We start from the raw sequence: 16,387 nt of genomic DNA, 5'->3' as shown, positions 1-16,387 counted from the left end.
AGCTCCATGCGGGTCAGTTTCCGTGTCGGCCGCCACGTCGGCCGGGGTCCCACCTCCCGTCCCTCAGCCTCAGCTCCAGCTCTGGACTGTCCTGAGCGGGTCTCTGCAGTTCTTTCCAGCCTAAACCCAGCGTCATTACGGCTCATTTCTTTATGTTTACGCCCTCACCCAGAGCTAAGCGCCTTCTGTATACTCTCAGCCAGGCCAAGCCCTGAGCTAAGCTCCTTATACATATCTTCTCAGCTGGGCGCTCTGCACCCGGCCTCCCCTCTGTAAGTGGGAGACAGCAGTGCCCCCTGTAGGTGGCTGTGAGTGGCCTGCACCTGGGACATTGCTGGGCCCGATGACATGAGTCTTTGGAACCCCCGTGGCTGACCCTGCATTCCCCTGAATGGCTGGTCAGTGCTGTCTCCCCGCCGGCCTGCCCAGTTCCTGCAGGACCACAGGTGGGCCTCCTCCCCTGCCCCATCCTGGCCTCCAGTGGGCGCTGGCTTGATGCCATTTCCCTGTCACTTGGGCGTCCTCACTGCCAGCTGCTAGTGCTTACTGGGGTGAAGGAAGCAGGATCGTTCTTGAGGTAGAACCTTCCTGCCTAGCCCGGGTTACAGTGCAGGGCCACCTGTGGCCGTGATGGGGATACCAAAGGGGTCCCCACTGTTTAGGGCCCTGTGGAGCCTCCAGCCAGGAGTCCTAAGATGCCCCTTGGCCCCAGGTCTCTGACCTTTCCCCTCCTCCTGCCCCACCCAACCCTCGCCCTTCAGGCCCCCGCCCTTCAGCCTTTCTGCAGACACGTCATCCCAGCTGCACCCTGCCCACCCCTCCCCCAGCAGACCCTCTCCTTCCAGTCCGGCTCCCGGGTCAGCTCCTTCCAGGGCCCTGCAGGCTCTACACAGCCCGAGTCCCGTGGCAGAAAAACTGTCTCCACCCCCGGAACGCGGCCTTGGAGGGCAGGCGCGGCCCGTGGCGGGCACAGTGCACGTCGGGGGTTGAGCTCGGGGCGTGTGGTATGCTGGGCACTCTTGGGGATAACCACGTTTGTAATCCTCCCCTAACCACCCCAGGGGACACTGCTGTCCCCATGTCACAGGTGAGGAAACCGAGCCGGACAGGCCAGTGCCCGCACAGCGGCCCAGGATCGGTCCAGGGGGCAGGACCCTGCCGGAGAAGGGGCAGAGAGAGGGGAGGGTTCCTGCAGGGGCTTCCGGGGCAGGGGCTGAGCTCCACGTGTGGGCACCTCGTCCGAGTTTGGGCTCAGAGCCTCGGGCAGAAGAGCCCCCGCCACTGGGGGCTTACGGGGCTGGGCAGCGCCTCTTCTGATGGCAGGCTTAGGGGTACACTCCGGAGTGCAGACTCGGGAACTAGTGGGCATCGTGGCCCTGTCTCCATCCTAAGGTAGACCCCTGGGAGATGCCCCCTCCTCCCGGGGAGCCCCAGCAGCAACGGCAAAGCCCAGCCAGGGTTCTGTAGGGTTGAGGTCCAGTGGCTCGTGCGCGGGGCCCTCCATGCAGCCTGCCCCCCCGGTGGGGTGTGTGCTTGCCTGGATGCTCAGGCCGGATCCCACCCGGGCCCGCACGTCCCGCACTGCGCTCGCCCTGCAGAGTGGTGCTCGGATCTCCCCAGAAGGCACGCGCTCTCCGGTCAGCACTGAGCTGTGTGCCGGGCTGAGGAGCTGTCCTGCGGGGAGCCCAGTCCGGCGACCCTTGACGGGGGAACTGCGGCACCACGGGATGCTGCCTGCCGGTCACCCGTCTGCTCGGAGGGTGTTGGAGCCCCTCCCACTGGGGACTGTGGCCTGGAAGGTGATTGGTGTCCCCTAGGGCGAGACGGCAGTGATGGGGTTCTCTCTTCCAGAACTACATGACCCCCCTGAGGCTGGTGCTGAGCCCGGCGGACATGGCAGCCGTCTTCATCAACCTGGAGGTGAGGAGCCCCCCACCCCAGCTTGCCGCGTGCAGGCTGTGGTTCCTGAGCTGCTGGGGCTTCAGGCCAGCTCCAGCCTGACCATCCCCAGGGGTCCCCGAGGGCTGATCCCTGGGGGTCCGGGAGGGCTGGTTCTTGCCAGTTGCATGATTGGTCCTGGCTAAAGGGTGTTTTGGGGGCCGACAGATGGGAAGAGAGCGGCCACCCTTCCCTCCAGAGTCTTTGGTTTTAGGAGATGGGAGATTCTGGGCGCTTCCCCCGCCCTCTGCCTGTGCTGGCGGCACATCTCAGACGCACTCACCCTGGAGAAAGCGTGAGCTTTTGTCAGCAGCCAGAGAGAAATGTACCCGCCTCACCTCGCTGGGCAGAGACCTAGCCCTGTGCTGCTCTGCGGAGCCTAAGCACGGGCACGGGACAGCGAGTCCTTGTGAGGAGGCCCCCCGTGGCGCGGTCGGCAGAGCAGGGCGGCTGCACGTGGCTGGGCTTCCCCTGGGGGCCCTGGCCCTGCTCCCTGCAGGATGCCAGCAGCTGGTGTGGCAGCCTCCGTGGCTCCCCGGCCCCTCATCAGCTCCGGGGGTGGGCGCTGCTCACCTCCTGGCGAGGCTGATGCAGACCCTGGATTTTCATGCCCTCTGTGCTCCCGACCTGGGGTTCATCCTGCCATGAACAGTGGCAAAAATGACCATAGGCAGAATGGGGGCCCAGGTGGGGGACTGGGGGGCCGTGGGGTTGCCTGCGTTCATCCGCCTGCTCTGTAAGTGGGACACACTTCTCCGGGGCTGATGCCCTGACTCCTCGGTGGGGAGACTTCATCCCTCTGAGCCTGTGGGCCTGGGCCCCACCGTGGCCCCTTCACTCCCTCGCACAGCGGGCGGGTCCCCAGGATGCTGGCTGGGGACACTGTCCCTTTCTGGCACCAGAGCCTGCCTGGGGTCGGGTACCACATGTCTGGACAGGCTGATGCGGGCTGCAGACGGCTGCTCTCAGACTGTGGTGGGGCTTCCATGAGCTCAGGGCTCCGTGCACGCCCATCACCAAGCACCTTCTAGTGAACAGCACAGGGCGTTTCTGTGGAGGGTGCACCCTCTGCCCGGCCGCTCGCGTGACATCCTTAATCAGAACAACAGATCTGGATGAGTGTGACTGAAGAGCGTGTGTGCTCTCCCAGCCCCCGTGCCTGTTCACGCACCTACTGCTTTTCCGTCCCAGGATGTCATTAAGGTGCATCACAGTTTCCTGAGGGCCATCGACGTGTCCATGATGGCGGGGGGCAGCACTCTGGCCAAGGTCTTCCTGGACTTCAAGGAAAGGTGAGTGGCAGGCCTGCCCTGCCGCCCTCCCTGTCTGCAGGGCCTCAGGAGCTTCCAGGCGTCCCTTTGGTTCTGCCCCGGGGTCGGGGCAGAGCTGGCAGGGCCACTTCACCCAGTTTACGGCGTGTGGTGGTGTCTGAGGTGGGGGCGGCGCCCGCCACCCCGTCCTCACTTGTAAACTGCCCTCACAGCCTGGATGGGAGGGGCCGCTCGGGGGTCCCGCAGCCCCTCCACCTCTATTCCTGGGGGTCTCGGTAGCTGATGGGCATCGAGCCATCACGGTGCCCCTGCTGCGCTCCAGGCCCCGGGGACACTGGGCTCTGGGACAGTCTGTCCCTGAGTGCTGGGCCCGGGTTGGGGGTGGCATGGAGCAGCTGTGCAGGCCTGAGAGAGGGGTCGGGGCTGCAGGGGGACTGGCTGAGAGCCCAGGCTCCGGGTCCTCAGGGCCGAGGCCAGGCCCCTCTTCCTTGCCCGTGGGTGACACTGCACCCTGGCTTCTTCGTCGGTCGGTCAGGGACAAGGATGGTGTCTGTGCCACTCTGTGCTGTGAGGGTGCACAGAGGGCAGTCCTGGGCTGTGAGCACGCCGGTCCACACCCAGCGAAGGCCTGGCGGGCGGAGGGGCCGGACCTGGGTGTCCAGGCCGGGCTGCACGCGGCAGCTGTGGATGTGCAGCTGTCCTGGCAGAAATCGGCTTCAGCCCTGGACATAGGGGGACAGTGGTTCTGGGGCCGTGATGCACAGAGCCCTAGTCTCGTCCGGCTCCCGGCAGCTTCGGGGCAAATGTCCGTGGAGCCTGAGGGGCTGAAGATGATCTCGTCAGAATCCCAGGTGATCCCCCACCCCCAGCTGGTGCCCAGGTGGTCAGGCTGAGTCTAGATGAGGAGAGGGCCCAGCCTCCATCCCGCCAGAAGGTCAGCCCTGGTAACTGTGCCCGCGAGTGAGTGGGACCCTCGTCCAGAATCACACTGTTGACGCAGGAGGGTGACAGCTCCTGGGAACCACTGCAGGGACTTTTTTTTTTTTTTTTTTAAACTGCATTGCTGTTTTGTGGTCTCCGTTAGTCTATGTGATTCTTCGCCTTAAACCAGCCCCTCTGTCCCCCGAGTTGATGGCAGGGGTGCCGAGCCAGCCTTCTGTTCTCCACAATGTCTTGCTGGAGCCTGGTGGGGGAGGACTGGGATTCTGGAAGCTTCCGACCAGGTGTGAGGGGACAGCTGTCAGGCTGGCTCTGCTGTCCCAATGGAGGCCTTGGCCCCTGCTTCCCTCTCTCACACCCCAGCAGCTGGTTCTCCGAGACTGGGCTGCTGACGGGGATGAAGCCAGTCTACGCAGAGTGCTCGCAAGATGCCGGTGTTGCAGGGGGCGGGGGGGAGATGGTGGGTTCAGCGGCTGGCGTCTCAAGGGATCCATCAGGAGATGGCACCTCGCTTTCTGTCCCTTGTAGAATCTCTGAAGGAGCTGGAAGGTTCTCCCTTCGTGGTTCCTCTGCCTGGCTGCTCAGCAGAGCCACCTGAGAGCTTGTTAAAAATACCGATTCCTGGGGTCTGATGGGGGGTCGGGGTCCTGGGAGCTGGAGGAGGCCCCCCGGGGGCTGGTGGGGCCGTGGCTCCATCCCGTCCTCCTCTGCAGGAGCGCCCCCTGCACTGCCCACCAGGTCCCTCAGCTCAGCTCAGCTCACAGCCCTCCCTGCCCAGGGGCCGGGTTCTCAGGTGCTCTCCCCAGGTGTCCTGAAGCCCCAGGCAAGGAGCTGTGTCCCCCGGAGCAGGCACGGTTCCTCAAGCCTGCTCCCTAAGGGGCCGTGGTCGGGGAGCTCCTGGGGCCATGAGGGAGCCAGCAGTGCCCGCGGACAGGTGGCAGCAGCAGGTGGGCGCGTGCCAGCGGCCCCAGGGGTGGGGATGCGGGTGGGGCTGGGCGTCAGGCTGGCTCCCTAGCCTGCCATCTGCCCCCGGTGAGGTTTTCCTCTCCCCTGGCTGCGAGCCCACGGGCCAGGCGGGCCCATGGAGCCCGGCTGGTGGACTCGAGCTGCCGTCAGATTCACCCTCGCCCAGGTGGCGGGCATGGCGGACACTTCCCAGCCCCTCTTGAGTGCTGCTCCTTGGCTGTGGGGTGCGGGTGGGACACAAGGCTGAAGCCGGACTGGCTCTGAGGCCCGGTGACCAGGCTGGAGGGCAGGAATGGCACAGATGGACGGCCTGCCTGCCCCCGGGACCCTCCACCTCCCCGGCACACGGGCTCGGCTGCCCGTCCCGTCCCGCGGTCCAGTGTGCTTTAGGCCCAGTGCCATCCTCTGTACACAACCTTGGGCTGACCTGCCCCCGGGTCTCCTTTCCACCTTTGAGCATTGCGGTGAGCGGAGTGCATCCTGGCACCAGGAGCTCTGCTGACAGTCACCGTCCAGCCAGGCGTCGGGGGCTCAGCCCTCTTGTCGGGGTCCCTTTGGGAGCGGGGGTGGCTGTATTTCATCAGAGCTCATTTGCCAAAATCACTGTGTCCATCCCAGTGTCCACCTTTTCTGTCGCCTCCCTTTTTTAAATTGAAATATAGTCAGTTTACAATGTTGTGTCAGTTTCTGGTGTACAGCACAGTGTTTCAGTCACACATGTACATACATCTATTCATTTTCATGTCCTTTTTCATGATGGGTTACTGTAAGATACTAAATATATACCGTAGAAACTTATTTATCTATTTTATATATAGTTTAGTACTTGCAAATCTTGAACTCCCAGTTTATCCCTTCCCACTCCCTTTCCCCCCTGGTAATCATAAGTTTGTTTTCTATGTCTCTGAGTCTGTTTCTATCCAGTAAATAAGTTCACTTGTGTCTTTTTTTTTTTTAACTCCTCATATAATTCATATTACATGGTAATTTTCTTTCTCTTTCTGGCTTATTTTACTTAGAATGACGATCTCCAGGTCCATCCATGTTGCTGCAAATGGCACTATTTTATTCTTTTTCTTGGCTGAGTAGTAGTCCATTGTACATGTACACCACGATGTCTTTATCCAGTCATCTGTCAGTGGACATTTAGGTTACTTCCATGTCTTGGTGATCGGAAACAGTGGCACTTCCCTTTTTATTTCTAGTTTTATTTCGATCCTTGAGTCCTCGAAGGCCCTGACATCCGCTGGCTCACCAATTCCACCAGCATTTATGATGCCTGTTCTGTGTGGCTCCTGAGCTCTGGGCCAAGGACACCGTGGTGAACAGAGCAGGCTCTGCTCTTCCTGGGAAACAAGTCCACAGACAAAAGACTTCTCATGAGCTGTGATAGTGGCTGAGAGACGGGGAGGGGGACCAGCGAGGTGGGGAGGGGGCTGGTATGCATCAGAGGATAGGGACCCCCAAGGACCCAGGTGAGAAGAGACCGCCTCTGGAGAGCTGGGGGCAGCAGAAGCAGAGGGCAAGGCCCTGGCCAGAGATTGGAGCTCTGACTATTTTGGGAACTGGCAGAGGCCAGAGGAGCAGGATTAAGGGCACAAAGTTAAGGTTCTCCAAGGAGCAGTTGCAAGGTTCTGCGGGCTTTGGTAGGCCAAGATAGGGATTTAGTTTTTTTTTTTTAATGAGGACAGGGGAAACCATCAAGGAATTCTAGTGGCAAGATCTGAGCAGCTCAACACGGATGAAGGGTGGTGTAGTATCTGAGTACAGTATGATCAGCACCGAGTGCAGAGGACAGTCACCTCCTTCTTTTTGGAGGTTATACTTCCATTAATGCAGCCTTGGTCCTCAGACAAGGCAGACAGATGCTCCTGTGAGCCTTGCCATGTGGGAGTGAAGGAGACATCTCCCACACAGAGGGAGCTGGCTCTGGGGAGGAGTTTGCATTAAAGTCCCATTGTTTGTATTCAGAGCTGGGGCTGGCCATGGTGGCGGGAGCCTGACCTCTGGTGGGTCAGGGAGTCAGGCAGGTTGGACGTGGGGCGGAAGGACCAGGAAGGACGCCAGCCTTCGGGGGAAGGCAGGAGACTGGCTGTCGGGGGCACTGCTGTGGGGCCTCGTGCAGGTCTTGTCAGGAGGAACGTCATCTGGAACACGATGAACAGCAGGTTCCCCCACCCGTCCCCCCGATGACGGGACCCGGTGGGATTTCCGTGAGTGTCTGGAGAGAGGCTCTGGGCAGGTGAGCGCTTTGGCACTCTGTGGCCTCTCCTTGCTCTAGTGTTAGACTCTGGCTGTGCCTTCCATTCACGAGGTCCAGGGTCTCAAGGGCCCGTCATCTCAGAGCCCAAGGCTGGGTGTCCTGCGTGGACACAGCCCTCCCATATCTCAGCGCCCACAGCTCCTGCTGGGGTTCGCATGGCTCCCTGTCTGGAGGGCTGCCCCGGACCCTCAGCTGGAGAGGCCTTTAGCTCCCACTCTGTCGATACCTTTGCTGGATGGCGAAGCTGAGGACGGGTGGGGGCCCTGGTCAGCGCTCGGACGTGCTGCGGTGTGGATGGAGGGTGAAGGGGTCAGTGTGAGCGTCCTGGGGCTGTTGTAACCACGGATCTCAAAGTTGGTGGCATCAAACAACAGAAATTTAGTTCTTTCTCAGTTTTGGAGGCCAGCATCCAAGCCAGTGTCCCTGGGCCACGGTCCTTCCTGCCTCTTCCAGCCCCGGGGGGCCCGTGGTGTCCTTGGCTTGTGGCCATATCGTTGTAGCCTCTGCTCCATCCTCACACGGCTTCTCCTCTGTGCCTCCGGCCTTTTCTCTCCTACAAGGACACTCCCTTTGGATTTAGGGCCCACCTTAGTCCAGTATGGCCTCAGTTCAGTCTTCACTATAATTACGTCTGCAAAGACTTTCTTTCTTTTTCTTTTTAATTGAAGTATAGTCAGTTTACAGAGTTATGTTAATTGCTGGTGTGCAGCATAGTGATACAGTTGTAGGTAAATATATATATTTATTCCTTTTCACATTCTCTTTCCTCATGGGCTATCACAAGATGCTGAGCGCAGTTCCCTGTGCTGTGCGGGAGGGCCTCGTTGTTCCTCTGCTTTATATGTAGCAGTTAGTGCCTGCAAGTCTCAAACTCCCGACTCATCCCTGCCCACTCCCTTTCCCCTGGTGACCATAGGTTTGTTTTCTGTCTGTGAGTCTGTTTCTGTTCTGTAAATACGTTCGTTTGTGTGCAAGTATGGTTCTCTCCTGAGGCTCCTGGTGGACGTGGCTTTGGGCTCCCCCATTCGGCCCAGTATAGGGCATCCCTGGCTGGTCAGCTGAGTCCCTGTGCAGTCCCACCCCCTCAATCTCAGGCTGCCCACGGGGTCAGCAGGGGTGTGTGTGTCTGCTCTGCAATTGGACGGGGATGCAAGAGGGTCCGGTTCTGGAGTGTCGTCCAAGGGACTCAGGAGAGACCACTGCAGCCTTGCCGTGTGGCTGGGAAGACTGGGCTTGGGCACCACGTGGGTCGTGGATTTGCTTTGGGACCCGGCCGGGTCACTGCCTTACTGGTGACCTAGGAGTCCTGTCGAGTCTCAGAGGCTGGAAGTGGTGCATCAGTGAGGACGAGGTGTGGCTGCATCGCAGGGTCTGGGCTGTACGTGGCCACGGTGCGGTCTCCTCCTCACCTATTTACAGATGAGGAGAACGGCAGGAGGCTTGTGGTCACAGCTGCTCGGCATGTGCACGCTTGAGGGCCTGTGCAGGCCGGGGCTCCAGGCTGGATGCTGGGACGCGGGGAGGAAGGAGACCCATCCCGGGGCTCGGAGCCGGTGCGGAGGTGGGGGTGACCCCGTCTCCTTTGTGCATGCCACCTGCCCGGACAGGCCTCTGCCCCGCTGCTCCCTGCCCATTCCATACTTCTCTGTCTGGCCCCACTGAACCAGGGGACAGAGTGGGGAGTGGAAGGGACGCAGCGGGAAATGATAGGGCAGGGTTTTGACAGAAGAGTACAAGTTTGCTGGCTGGAGAAGGCTGCCAGCCCAGGCTGATGCTATGGGGAAAGCAGGGTTGGGATCCACTCTCCGCACACCTTGTCCATCAAAACCTCGGGCTCAGCTGAGCCTGGGGAGTGTGGAAGCTAAGGGGGCCCCCAAAAGGCTGGCTTGGCCGCTCCAGAGCTGTGGGGCCCCAGGCATTTGGGATGAGGTCTGCAGAGCACGGGGAGTGCGTGGGGGCCCTGAGAGAGAGCAGGAGGCAGGGGCCTTTGTGATCTGGGAGGTGAGGCGTCTCTGCTGGGCTGCGATCTGCGTTTTCGCTGCCCACACAGATTTTCAAATCTTGATGTGGGTGTCCAGGCCGTCACCCGTCAGCTCACCTCAAACAACTTGCACAGAAACCTCTGGCTCCAGGCCCCAGTTGCTTCCAGAGATGATGGATTTTAAGCAACTTTTCAATGAAAATTCTCACTTGAATAGCAGAGTCACTTAAGTGGAAACCAGGGCTCAGGCCCTCGTGCACCGTGGCTCCTGGTCAGAGCGTCACACTCTGCCAGCTGGGGCCGGCTGCTTTCCAGGCTGCAGACACAGGACCCAGCCCTCTGCCCCAAACCCTCAAGGCCCTGGGGAGGTCTTGGCAGAGCCGGGGTCTCCCGATGCCTGGCCCAGCCGCGGTCAATGCTGGCCCCCTGGGCCCTGTGGGGAGACCCCAGGGATTCCCACAGACCAGGAGGCTCTGGAGCACCATCCCCCCCTGGAAAGTGAAGCCAGTGACGGCACAGGCCCGACTGCCCACCCCGCGTGCCTCGCCAGGTGCCCCCAGGTGAAGCTGCGTCCACGGGGGACAGAGAAACGGCCCTGAGGCCATCTGGGCCTGTTCCCAGAGACTCTCCCGAGCTTCCCAGAGCCGGGCTGGGGGCGGCCTCCAGACGTGTGCTGACACGCAGCATAACCTGGCATCTGACAGGTTCCTGTCACTGGGATCCCTGTGCATGGCCTGGCCTCCTGGTGAGGCTGCGTTGGCGGCCAGACCTTCACCCCTTATTGGCTGAGGACTCTTAGCAAGTTCACTGAGGCCTCAGTTTCCTCGCCTGAGAGTGGGGTTCATCATCCCACGTCTGTAAGTGGGGTGAAGTCATGACGTCGTGTGTGAAGCATCCGGTCGGGGTGGCTCCCAGCGCAGGAGGCGTCCCCGGCCTGGTTCTTCTGCAGGGGCCTCTTCTGTAGCCGGGTGACCGGGTTTTCGAAGATGAAGTTTCAGGCTAGTGACGTGAGGCCCTGAGAGCGCTGGGGCCCTGGGGCTGGGGGCTCCCGTCTGTGGGCCCTGGGGGACGGTCGTGCGCCCAGTTGGGGACAGAGAATAGGGGGTTAGGAGGAGGCAGCACAAGATAAGACCCAGGATGGCTGGTGGGAGACCGGGATGCAGTGGATGCAGCGGAGCCTGCAGGGGGAGGCGGGGCTGGATCACAGAGAGCACCTGCTCCCGCGGCGGCTTCCCCACGGCTCCTCTGGGTGCCCGAGGCCCTCGCCGACGTACCCGTCTCCCAGGTGCCGAGGGACACTTGGGGCTGACGTCACCTTGCTCTGAGAGGCGGGTGCCTAGGATCCAGGCACAGGGCAGCAGTGCCGGGTGCAAGCAAGAGGGGCCCACAGGGTCCCCGCACCTCGACACGTCAGCTCAGGGGCCACCAGGACGGGCCTTCATGCCCCGTGTGTGGGCTGGAGCTTCAGCCTGCTGAGGTCCCCCCGCCTGGGAAAGGGGGCTTCTCTCCAGCTTGGCCTTTTCCAGGGTCAGGATGCGGGGCTGAGGATGGCATCCCCACAGCGGGTCCTGACCTGAAACAGAACCACAGAAGGGTCTCTCTTTGGGTTTGGGGAGGACAGGGGTGCCCTCCATCCCAGCATTTGACAACCCTCCTCCAAGGCCGGCGGTATTTCGGGAAGGGAGGGAGGCAGCCACAAGGAAAGAACAAAACCATCAAATGTGTGAGCGCGTGGGGAGCTGTCACGGGGAGTGACCCGTCTGCTGTGCTTAGAGCCTGCGGTGAAAGCGGGCTCACGACGAGTGTGTGTGTGTGTGTGTGTGTCTGTGTGTGCGCCCCTGCCGTCCAGGCTCCTGATCTATGGGGAGTACTGCAGCCACATGGAGCACGCCCAGAACACGCTGAACCAGCTCCTCGCCAGCAGGGAGGACTTCAGACAAAAAGTCGAGGTAATGGGTCTTCCCGGCCCGGCCCTGGCCCTTTCCAGTGCTCTGGCCTCTTGGGGGTCTCGTGGGAAGGTAGGGACGGGGCAGTGATGTGACTTTTTGTGTAGATGTTTTTGGAGATGATTTTTTTCCTTTCTGTTTTGTTGGGGTTGGGAGTGGGCAGGGGAAGCTCACCGTCCCAGACCAGGGCCCAGCCTGAGTCCCTGGGGTGCGGGGGTGGCAGGGCCCGGGACCAGGTCCAGCTGCGTGAGGAACTGCGACTGACCCCTGACCCGGGCCCGCTGGGACGCCAAGGGGGCCCTAGGTAACGGACATTGCTGGGAGCCTCAGAGCCTCCCACCCCTGCTGTGTCCTCACCCCAGGCTCAGGGCTGGACTCTGGTCCTTGCTGAGTTTCCCGCGTGAGCCCCTCTCCAGGCCCCTCACTGGGGCAGCCGGGCTGCCCCCGGACGCTGGACTTCTCATGTGGTGTTTGGCCAGACTGTTTCCAGAGTGAACCCTGGTGCAACGTCCCTTTGCTCCAGGAATGCTGGGCATGACGCCCCCTCTTGGAGATGCCTGGTGCTCCTGTGTCCAGGCAACCAGTGGGGAGCCCCTGAGGGCAGCCCACCTCAGTGAGCTGGCTTCCCGAGTGTCTCTGGTAGACCCCAGGCCAGGGGTCAGTCAGAATCCCGGAGACCCCACGTGGCCGCTGCAAACCCCTGAGGCTGTGAGAGGCAGCCGGCCCCCGTCCACCTGTCTGCACACACCTGGTTGGGAGCGTGTCTCCGGGAGCCAGCCCGGGGAAGGCCCAGATGCCGGGGCCAAGTTCTGGGCTTGGGTCGGCCCCGCCTCCCCAGGCTGGGGTCGGGAGTACTGGGGCCCGGCGTTGCCGGGCAGGGAGCTCTGAACTCATTTGCTGCTCCCCGGCCCTCAGGAATGCACGCTGAAGGTCCAGGACGGCAAGTTTAAGCTGCAGGACCTGCTGGTGGTGCCCATGCAGAGGGTCCTCAAATACCACCTGCTCCTGAAGGTGAGAGCGGCCAGAGTGTCAGGGCCCGGCAGCCTCCAGGGCTGCGGGGGCCACTCAGGGAAGACAGTCCGGGCCCCGCATGTGAAGACTGAAACGCGTGTCAGGGTCGGGCAGCGCTCGGGTGTCTCGTGAACGTCTGTCATAGCGAATGTACAAGGGAAGTTATGATTCAAGTCAGTAAGAGGGCAGAAGAACTGGAAGGAGACAGAAGTGTCACCAGGCCGGGAATACGAGCCGTAGCTGATCACTGAACCCAGTCCCCGAGCTTCCTGGTGGCCATGGAAATAGAGTCATTCTGGACAGACAGGCCTGTAGGGCGGACAGTTGTTTCTGCGAGGAGCCGTGCGAAGCCCGTCAGTGAATCAGCAGGCCCCCTACCGTCTCAGCACGCTGCTTTACATCGTCTTAATGTCCCTTCCGTTGTCCACGAGAGTTGGGGACACGTCACCTTGCAGCGGTGTGTCCCCTGGGTTAGCGCTGGCTGTGTGCCTGCTGGACTTGGGCAGCCGGACCAGATCCTGGGTGGGCGGGCGGGCTCTCGTCCCGAGGGCCCGGCTCTGCATGCACACCCGGTGCTGAGTGGGGGAGCGGGCAGAGACCAGGACCCCCGAGTGGTGACTCGTAAGTCCCCTCTCTCCCCTCCAGGAACTTCTGAGCCATTCCACCGACCGGCCAGAGAGGCAGCAGCTCAAAGAAGCGCTGGAGGCCATGCAGGTGGGCGGGTACACGGACGGGGGGGGGGGGGGGGGGGCGGGCCAGCTGGGGGCGGGAGGCGCCAGGCCCGCCGTCGTCGGCAGCACTTGGACTTGCTAACAACGTTACCTCGTGACCGTAGGCGTAGATTTTCCTGGGACACCAAGAGGCAGGGCAAGGGGCAGGGAGGTGGGTGAGACACACTCAAGGGCGGAGGCTGGGTGGAGGGGGGCTGCCGCAACGGCTCTCTTCCTGATGTCGCCTGGCCCACAGTGACTCCACCGGGGCCGCTCTTCCTCCTGCTTTCCTGACCGTCTGCCAGGGCCGCCACCCGTACCCGGGCACTGGACTCAGTTCTGGGCCACCTGGCGCGGTGCTGCCCATGGCCCCGGGCTGCAGCATCTGCTTCTGGAATGCCCGCCACCCCCAGCCACACCGCCTCTGCCCTCCAAACCTCTGTCCTTGGAAGCTCACTGTGCAGCTCAGCCCCTTGGAAGGAGAGCCTAACTCACGTCCCTCCTCTGCTCAAGAACACTCTGTGGCTCCCCGTTGCCCACTGAGTCAGGCTCCTCATTCCGCAAGCAGGCCCCCCCCAGGTGCTGGTGCCGGCTTTGCAGCTGTGTTTACCACCATTGCCCCACCTCCCAGGCAAGCTGGGCCGCTCTCAGCCCCTGAATGTGCTCCGTCCTTTCCCACCTGTGTGTTGGCTCAGGCTGATCCTGTCCTTGTCACCTAGCTACGTCCTGTGCCACCTCGGTCTTTGCAAAGTGACATTCCCAGGATTGTGCCCTTTCTGGTTTCCGTCCCCCCGCTGCTCAGTGGTCTGTGTCGAGAGCTTCTTGGAGTGGCCCTGTGCTCCTGGAGAGCTTCACTCCAGCCGTGTGTGGACCCTGTGGCCTGGACCACCACGGAGGCCACGGTGGTTGGATAGCTCACTAGGCCCATCTTGTAATGTTGTGCCTCAGGGTCTCGGATTCTGCCCTGCCTGTGGGCTCCTCATGGGGACCACCTGGAGGCATTGGAGGGGAGGCTGGAGCCAGATGTCACCTCCACCCTCCGCCTGGTTCAGGGACTCCACTCCAGACACTGGGTGCCTGGCCCACTCGACCCTCTGGATTGCAGCGGGCAGTGCCCCCTGGTGGCCAGCAGGAGGCTGCAGTGTGTGGATGGTGGGGTAGACAGGGTCCCTGAGTTATGCCGAGACTCCGGGAGGGATGCCCACTTCCTGAGGGCTAAGAAGTGGGCTGGTCCAAGTCTACTGCGCTGTCAAGAAAGGGGCAAGGGACCCCCTAGAAGGGGTGGAGAGCTGCTGTAGGAGACGGGGTTTCTTGGCCCACTGATGGGGTGCAGCTTTGGGGTGTCACCTTTCCTGCCTCATTTGTCCAGTGAGGTGATGCTTCTCACCCTTGCGCCATTTCCAGGACCCGCCACCTCTGGGGACGGTGGAAGGTGCTTTGGAAATGCCCCGCCCCTGGACAGGTGTGGTGGGGGTTGGGGGCTGAGCCCCCTCCCGCCCCGCCCGGCACAGACCTGCTCACCCCGTGCTCACCCGGGCCCACCCCTGTTGTGTTCCAGGACTTGGCGATGTACATAAACGAAGTTAAGCGGGACAAGGAGACCCTGAAGAAAATCAGCGAATTTCAGAACTCTATAGAAAATCTGGTGAGTGCGGCTGACTCCCCAAAGAGTGAAGATTAAGACCGTATACACGTACTTCCTTTTTCAGTTTTACCAGGTGGAATTACTACAATTTGACTGCACATTTACATCATGTTGTATGAAGACCACATATACGTATTTTTTAAAATTTCGCAATATTGAATAAGCAGAAGGTGACCATCCACTCCGTCCATCCCGGGTGGGGAGGCAAGCGGGCCATGCCAAGCGCTGCCCTCCGAGAGCCCGGAGCGGCTTCTGGGGCTGGGTCTGACCTCGGACCGCCGGCTGTGCGCCTCAGCCCTCCCGCCCGCCCTGAGCGCAGCGGTGGCCTCGGGCTAAGGGCAGCTCCGCCCTCCCTCCCTGGCCTGGACCAGACTTTCTTGGGTCCAGGAGGAGGATGTGGCTCCCGGGGAGGCGGGAGGCTCCTTCTGGTCCAGGACCCCTGGCCCACTCACAACTCCTGTCCCAGGAGGGACAACGGAGAGGGTCTGGTCACCCTGCCTGGGAGCTGCCCTTGGCTTCTCCCCTCCCCCTTGGGCGCCAGCAGGCAGGGCTGACACCTCACGGGACCCTGCCCCCAGCCTGGTCCATCAGAGGCTCAGCCTTGGGGTGTTGGGTGAGCCACCGTGTCCTGCAGGGCCATCCCAGGAGGCAGACAACTTCCCTGACCGTGCCAACCGGTCCCCACTTCTCACGGATCTGCCGAACATCTAAACAGAGTTTCTCCGCCTCGGCACCGTTGACTTTTGGGGCCGGATCATCTGCCGCACTTTGTAGGCTATTGAGCAAAACCTGGGGTCTCTGCCCACTAGTGCTGTTAGCACCCCCAACCTTTCGGGGGTCCAGGTGATGACCAGATACACCTCCAGGCATCGCCGGATGTTCCCCAGGTGCAGAAGTACCCCTGGACGGGAACCATTGGTTTACACACATTTTCACTCTCTGGTCCCTGAAATTACAGGGTCCAAGCGGATCCCCGTCAAGGGCAAGTCAGCACAGCAGCCTCTGCGAAGGGGCCCGATGCCGGGGCCGCCCCCTGGCCCGGTCCCCCTAACCAGGGTCAGAAGCGCCCAGACAGGACGTTTGTGACGTGTCCCCCAGCAAAGAAAAGAGTTGCCAAACAGCATGAAGTCCCGACCCCATTCTTGTTTCCTTTCAGAGTGCAGAGGGGGCTGAGGATGGCTGCGCCCCAGGCTGCTGCAGCTGGTGCCTGGTGGGGTCTGGGGCTGTGGGTTCTCCTCTCACTGGGCGTCAGATGTTTTCTAAATGCTAGGCACTACTTTTGTAACATGAAGACCTTTTTGTTTTTAGTTTTTATACATGAGTAACATTTGCTCGTTAAATAACAAAAAGAAATCAGCAGGTGAGCAGGCGTGGCGCAGCCCTGCGGCCAGGTGCCCTGCCCTGCCCAGCCCCGCCGGGTTCTCCCGACCCGGTCCAGCCCTGCAGCGTTCCCCCGACCCTGTCCTGGCTCTGTCCCAGCCGCTGGAGGTGGCACTTTTCCTCGGCACTTTAGAGATGTGACACGGAGGCCCAGTCGAGTCCCTGAGCAGGGCGCTGGCCCCTCCCTCTGTGACACCGAAGCTGTGCCCTTAGTCATGCTCTGGCAGCTTCTGAAAAATGCAGAAAACTCCAAAAGAAGATGCTGAGAACCCCCATCACAGCGCCAGTGGGCCGGCCTGTCAGCATCCTGGGGCGTCCCCCCTTCCTGTTATGTCTG

The 16,387-nt window shown here is 61.5% G+C and overlaps 1 protein-coding gene across 6 annotated transcripts in view; it reads left to right on the top strand.

Annotated features, from left to right (window-relative positions):
• VAV2 (vav guanine nucleotide exchange factor 2) overlaps nucleotides 1-16,387 on the top strand; it is a 168,233-nt gene that overhangs the window by 128,479 nt on the left and 23,367 nt on the right. For all 6 annotated transcript variants that reach the window (XR_012506627.1, XR_012506626.1, XM_074362617.1 and 3 more), the window contains exons 7-12: nucleotides 1,852-1,920; nucleotides 3,130-3,230; nucleotides 11,208-11,307; nucleotides 12,220-12,315; nucleotides 12,961-13,029; nucleotides 14,584-14,670. Coding sequence is in view for 4 of the 6 variants with exons in the window: in XM_074362617.1 (XP_074218718.1) it covers nucleotides 1,852-1,920; nucleotides 3,130-3,230; nucleotides 11,208-11,307; nucleotides 12,220-12,315; nucleotides 12,961-13,029; nucleotides 14,584-14,670 (522 nt within the window). In the remaining 2 variants the exon portion in view is untranslated. The remainder of the gene's footprint in view (nucleotides 1-1,851; nucleotides 1,921-3,129; nucleotides 3,231-11,207; nucleotides 11,308-12,219; nucleotides 12,316-12,960; nucleotides 13,030-14,583; nucleotides 14,671-16,387) is intronic.

This window comes from Camelus bactrianus, chromosome 4 (assembly GCF_048773025.1).
Source record: "Camelus bactrianus isolate YW-2024 breed Bactrian camel chromosome 4, ASM4877302v1, whole genome shotgun sequence".
Lineage (NCBI taxonomy): Eukaryota > Metazoa > Chordata > Mammalia > Artiodactyla > Camelidae > Camelus > Camelus bactrianus.
The sequence above is the reverse complement of the archived record's forward strand: the minus strand, read 5'-3'. Positions and strand labels throughout refer to the sequence as shown.